The following is a 7,126-nucleotide window of genomic DNA, read 5'->3' as shown; positions in this document are numbered from 1 at the left end:
GGAGGCAAAATAATCCTTTTTTCAGTTCAGCACAATTGTTTTCATAGAGTTCGTCAAAATTAGACTTATTTGATTTACTTTCTATTTCCTATTTGTGACCATTTAAAGTTCCATTTTTCACCTTATGTCCTTCTGAAGCAACTCTGGGAGGGGGGTTGCCGACTCTGTAAACGGATAAATTGTTGTTACATTTGGCCCTGCTGCTGTTAGAATTGATGCAATAGTTACTAATATTCCACGGAGGTTGCTGGGAAATGCACCAACTAATGTTAAATATTGAATATATATTTGGATTACTGAAACACCAAAGACAAGAACTTTAAACTTCAATTTTGGAAAAACGGTACAAAATTTAAAAATTGCAAAGCAATTAAAAAAAGTTTTTTTCAATACTAGTGCAGAATCTGAAAACAACTGAATTGAAAAAAGTATTTGGAAGGTGAACAACCCCTTTAAGATATGGAGATCCAAATTACAGAAAGACTCCTTATCTGAAAGACCAAAGGTCTTGAGCTTTCTGGATAACCGGTTCCATATCTGTATTTATTGTTTTTTTATTTGGCACAGAACTGAGTTATGTAATGCTTTACAGAGATTGAAACAAAGAAGGAAATTGCCTAAGCCACATTGAACAGCTACTAGAGCTCTTATATGCCAGTGCAGGTCTGTTTATAGCAAAATGTGCATCTTCATTCTTCAGCCATATTCTCTTCCATGGGCCATAAAAAGTATAAATTTTGTGATGAGAGCATAATCTAAACATTTGTTAACATAGCAAAATTTTCTATAGCAGGTCATTGTTCTTAATTATGTCATTATGCTAGGGATGCATTGAATATATGATTTACTTTAGGAATCAACAAAATCCAAGCACTTTTTATAGCATTTGGCCCAAACTCTTGAGGATCGGATTTAGTTTGACTGAACATTGAGACTTTAAAGCCCTGGAGAGTTCAGCATGACAATTTTTTTTTTTGTTTTATAGATTGTTTATCTCAAATATTATATCACTATATAAATCTGTGTTCAGGTTCTGTTTAGAATTCGGCAAAATCTATTGAGGAGCATTGAACATTTGGCTGAATCCAATAATTATGTATTTGGTGCATCCAATGACAGAACCCTTAATAAAAATGCAACTTGTTTTTTATTAAAGGTTGTGCTTTGCTGGACTATAGTTCAGTATAACTGTTGCATGGTATCTGACCGTATTGCAGACTACTTATGTCTGAAATGAAATAACTGTTACTGTCTTACATTAGACAGCAAGTCTGTAATAGCAACCTATATACTAAGTTTATGTGAAGTGAGAGGAAATCCAAGGTAAAACACTGTCAGTATGCATAGTGATCTAAGGAGGACAACTGTTTTCTTAGCTGTCAAGGCAAATTGGATAGCCATGAAACTTTTGCACTGGGGCTGATATAATAGTGGTTATGTATATTTGTGGCATTATTATACTTTGAACTAATGGCTCCTAACTGTGTGGCCTCCTCTTGCAATCCAAAAACAGTAGCCATACCATAAACCGATCATAGGGGTACTGTACTTCCAGGGATCACTGACCCTCTATTTTAAAAAAAACATTTTATGCCCCATAAACACTCCATATTGAAGTAAGGCCTTTTACGATAACAAAGATTAAACCATTTTTTAAAATTCCCCAAACCCTGTAAAAATGATGATGCATATCTGAATTGTCTTGCAACTCTTTGTAAAAGAGACGTTGTAGAGACATGTAAGATCCCATGCTAACAGTTTTTATTCTCAATTAGGTTGAAAGAATTGTTGACAAAAGAAAGAATAAAAAAGGGAAGTGGGACTACTTAATTCGCTGGAAAGGATATGGCAGTAATGAAGACACGTGGGAGCCAGAGCATCACCTTCAACACTGTGAGGAATTCATTGATGATTTTAATGGACTCCGTGTATCCAGATCAAAAAAGACTAAAGGTGGAAAACCATCAATTGTTGCAAAGCTTTTAGGAGGATCTTCTTTACAGAAAATGGCTCTGATTTCGCCAGAGAACATGCAGTCAAAAGGTACATCTCAGAAACGTAGGCGAATACACTCCTTTTCAAAGCAGAAGAAAGTGTGCACAGCTAAATATTCTCATGGGGACAATGCTACAAAGACAGTTACTTATAGAACTACTCCCAGAGGACTGCAAATAATGCCACTGAAAAAAACTCTAGAGAATGGAGATTCTGACAATCCCAATGAATCAAAGCAATTTGAGAACACCTCTGAGCCCTGCCAAACTGACATTAATGGTGACAAACGAAAGGAAGACGTGACACATGGTTTAGAAGCACATAGTTCACCTATTGTAAACGAGATAGGTATGTATAACTTGGTCTTAGCCCATATGTATATGTTTCTATAGTGCTGCTATTTATGCAGTGCTGTACCATTTTACAATACAGTAGTAGTACAAACAGATGGCTTAACACTGCAACTGCAGCGTGAGCTTCTACTCATAATGACTGGGGCTTATACCATAAGTGTAAAAATATGATAGGGTGACTCAACTTATATTAGGCTGATACATTTCTAAGAATTGTTAACTCAGACCATAGAAGCCAAATCTGGACAAGGTACCGTGCTAGTTCCCCCAAGAGGTAGGATCTGGATTGAGTTTTGAAGAGGATGAAAGAGAGAGAGTTACAGAGGAATCCAGTGATGGAATTGCAGAGATAAGCAGCAACAATAAAGAGAGAATTATTACAGGAAATAGCAGTGTTTTTGAACAGGTTTCATTATGAAATCACTGTGTATACCTTTCCTTGGTGAGAGATTTGAATTCTTTCAAAGCTTTTACGATACAGTGTTATTCAACCACTTACATAGTAACATAGTAAGTTAGGTTGAAAAAAGACACACGTCCATCAAGTTCAACCTTTTGACTCTTTTTAACCTGCCTAACTGCTAGTTGATCCAGAGGAAGGCAAAAAAAAAACCATTTGAAGCCTCTCCAATTTGCCTCATAGGGGGAATAAATTCCTTCCCGACTCCAAAATCAGACTAGTACCTGGATCAACTACTATAAGCTATCTTCCATAATCCTGTATTCCCTCACTTGCTAAAAAGCCATCCAACTCCTTCTTAAAGCTATCTAATGTATCAGCCTGTATGACTGATTCAGGGAGAGAATTCAACATCTTCACAGCTTCTCACTGTAAAAAAAAACCCTTCCGAATATTTAGGTGGAACTGCCTTTCTTCTAATCGGAATGGATGACCTTGCATCAGCTGGAAAGTCCTACTGGTAAATAAAGCATTGAAGAGATTATTATATGATCCCTTTATATATTTATACATAGTTATCATATCACCCCTTAAGCGCCTCTTCTTCAGCGTGAACATCCCTAATTTGACCAGTCTTTCTTCATAGCTAAGATTTTCCATACATTTTACCAGTTTAAGCTGGCCATAGATGTTGAGATTTTTAAAAGATCAGATCCTGATCGTGAGACCACGATCTTCTCAGAACGATCGTACGAATTTACCATCAACTAAAAAGACCAATTTGCCAGGAAAACAAAGGGGAGCTGCCTGCTTGGCCCTGCAAACATAGATAGATTGCACTGGGACCGACAAAGATTTTTTGACCTGGCCGATCAATTTCCCAACAGATGTCAGCTGAAAAATCGTAAGATGTACGATCGTTCGAATCCCACTAAACGCACGATAATTTCGAAGGATTGGTCGGGCTTCCCTAAAATCGGTCGTTCGGCAAGAAGAATCGCCGCGTCTATGGAGAGCTTTAGTTGCCCTTCTCTGTACCCTCTCTAATTCAGTAATGTCCTGTTTGAGCACTGGAGACCAAAACTGTACGGCATATTCTACATGGGGCCTTACCAGTGCTCTATGCAGTGAAATACCCCTTCCTGCCATGCACCAATGCCCCTTTTAATACAGCTCCAGACCTTATTTGTCCTTGATGCTGCTGACTGGCATTGCTTACTGCAGCCAAGTTTATTATCTACAAGGACTCCAAGGTCCTTTTCCATAATGGATTTGCCCAGTGCAGTTCCATTAGGGGTATAAGTGGCTTGGATATTTTTATATCCCAGGTGCATGACTTTACATTTATCAACATTGAATCTCATTTGCCACTTAGCTGCCCAGATTGCCAGTTTGTCAAGATCCTGTTGCAAGGATGCTGCATCTTGGATGGAATTGGAATGGATAGTTTTGGGTCATCTGCAAACACTGATACATTACTTACAATACCCTCCCCTAAGTCATTAATGAACAAGTTAAATAAAAGTTTACCCAATACCGAGCCCTGAGGGACCCCACTAAGCACCTTACTCCAAGTAGAGAATGTACAATTAACAACCACCCTCTGTACCCGATCCTGTAGCCAGTTCCCTGTCCATGTGCAAACGACTTCATTAAGCCCAACAGACCTTAGTTTAGAAAGCAGTCGTTTGTGGGGCATGGTATCGAAATGGCAAAATCCAAATAGATCACATCTACTGCTCCCCCACTGTCCAGCATCTTACTTACCTCACCATAAAAAGCAATTAAATTTGTCTGACATGACCTATCCTTCATAAAGCCATGCTGATTGCTGCTCATAATGCCATTCACTAGGACAACATTTTGAATGTGATCCCTTAACAAGCCTTCAAATAAGGCTGGATCATACTCCATTTGTAAATATTGGAATGAAATCAGCTTTTCTCCAATCCATAGGTACCATACCAGATCATGTTTATGTTAATTTTTATTAAAGCTTTATGAATCATATCCTGAGTCAGCCACTGACTAGATTGAGCTGAGCCATCAGTGCAGTTATGAAGTAAGCCTGGGAACTCAGACTCCTCTATTGTATACACTGAAGAAAAGACTTGATTTAGCATGTTTACATTTTTTGTATCTGTTACAATAATACTGGTACCAATATTTAAAGGAGCAACACTCTGTTTGCTGCCTTGTAGTGTCCCTTGGTTTTAAGGCTATGGCTGTTATCATATGGAAACTCTGCTTATGGATGTACCTGTCACTGTCTACGCCCTCTAAAAGGATTTTTTTCATTTTCCTTTCCTGCAGCATCTAAATGTGGGTTGACAGGTACTTGTGTTTTCTGTGTAACTTCCCACATGCTTATTTTTTCCAGTGAACATAAGCCTAGTTTTGATGTAATACACGTTCATCTTATTTCAGTTGTCCATCTCTTTAACTTTTCTAGATATGTTTTTGTGGAAGTTTCCAATTGTCTTTATATGGCAAAACATTTCTACCTTTTGCAGAAAATATTTTAAAGACAAGAAAATTGTAGTACACTCGAAAATGACATATCACAAACACTTGCATTCTGTACTTTGGTCAGATTACATATAATACTTATAACTGGAACTGCTTTACTAAATGTTAAAGTGATACTAACTCTACAATTTTTTTAAAATTTGAATGTAGATTAAAAGTTATGTATAGGTCATGTTGATCATTTTTTGCTGATAGGTCTGTTTTTGTAAAAAATGTTTAGTGATGTTCCTAAACCTGACTGTTTTGCCAATCTGACTGTCCCATCTCAGCCTGTCAGTTAAAGTTTCTATTGCTAATGGACTTTTGCTGCACAAATATGGCAGCCCCCTCATAGACAAGCACGGGAGTCAGATGGATACTGTAAAAGCTTTGAGCAAATACTTTATGACAAAATTATAAGTAACAAACAAAGCCAATAATATGATAGATGTAAAAAGGGGCAGATTTACCAAAATTCGAGACCCAAATTTTTTTCGCAAATAGAGAAAAAGCATGGATAAAAAAAGCACAACTATTCTACAATATCTTTACAAAAAACGGAAACAGTCACAAGTTACTAAAGGAAAATGGCAAAAACTGCATAAAAAAATTCGTATCTATAGAAATTAATGGGGATCAATCAATTTAAAATTTTCCCCCCAGTTTATTAGAACAGTCCATTTTTTCAGCCTGATTGAAAATAAATAGAGCAATGTACTACTAATACAAGTACTTGTTTTTTTCTTAAATATGTGCTGAGGAATAAAAAATGCTGTGTTTACCCTCAAAGTTCTTACACCCTCTTCGGGGGAATAGCTTATTTAATGAACAATACTTCTTCTAGAAGAGAGAGAGCGATATTTATGTTATATGATATTTTTTAAAATTCTTATGACAGTTTCTCTATACAATTTTCACCTTTTTGAATGTATATGACTTTGTCAATTTCTTTTTTAATGCATATCAGTACTGTTTTTTTTGGCTAGAGCAGGGTGTCCCTTAAAGCAAATGATAGGCAGATTAGGTCATACGATTGCATGATTTACTACATGATAAATAGGCCTTTTGTGTAATGTAATGCACTGTATGTAATGCAATGTGGAGAGCTGAGTGAATCGTATTAGATAGACAAGGTAGAATTAACTAAACAAAAAATGTATACATTCATAGCAGGCTATCTTCCAAGTGCTCTTGCATTAGGGTATAGTTACTTTCTCTTTATGATATATTTTCAGTATTTAATTGAGCTCTCTTCCCTTGAATATTGTGTGTTATGCAAAAAGCCCTTGTATGTTGCCATCCTGCAAAACTGCTGTCTGAGACAAAATTCTTCCCTTGCCCCCTGGCAAAAAACAACATAGTTGCCAAAGCTTTTGATACAGTGCTAAATAAATGTTTGCTATCTAAACTAAGAACTGATGATTTAATGGTTATATTTGTACATGGATAAAAAAACGGCTAAAAGATTGTGTATAGAGGGTGTTTGTGTTTAATTTTTTGACTCGATTAGAGTTCTTAAGGGGCATATTTATTATTCTGTCTAAAAAAAACGGCGGGATAATACTCCACACATCGGCAGGCTTCAACATGTAAAAAACGGTGTAAAATTTTTTACTCGTCTTTTCTTATGTAACTTTTGCCGGAAGCAATGTAAAATAACGGAGTCAAATCTGTCATTCGCATGGCGTATAATTGCACACACCTTCGCCATTTATTTTACACAGCTTTTTACACCGTGTTTTCCGTGGAAAAAAAAAGTGGCAAACTGAGTAGAATCGATAATAACATTTTAGATTTAAAAATATGCAGTCTAATAATACTTAAAGGGTGGGTCTCCCTTAAGGTACCTTGTATTATTTTATAGAATGGC

At 36.5% G+C, this 7,126-nt stretch overlaps 1 protein-coding gene across 1 annotated transcript in view; it reads left to right on the top strand.

Moving 5' to 3' along the window:
* cdyl2.S (chromodomain protein Y like 2 S homeolog) overlaps positions 1-7,126 on the top strand; it is a 44,685-nt gene that overhangs the window by 16,742 nt on the left and 20,817 nt on the right. Inside the window, exon 2 of the mRNA XM_018260470.2 lies at positions 1,776-2,343. Within this exon, the coding sequence (XP_018115959.1) occupies positions 1,776-2,343 (568 nt within the window). The remainder of the gene's footprint in view (positions 1-1,775; positions 2,344-7,126) is intronic.

The sequence above is a fragment of the Xenopus laevis genome, chromosome 4S (genome assembly GCF_017654675.1).
Source record: "Xenopus laevis strain J_2021 chromosome 4S, Xenopus_laevis_v10.1, whole genome shotgun sequence".
Lineage (NCBI taxonomy): Eukaryota > Metazoa > Chordata > Amphibia > Anura > Pipidae > Xenopus > Xenopus laevis.
This window is presented reverse-complemented; position numbering and strand designations above follow the sequence as displayed.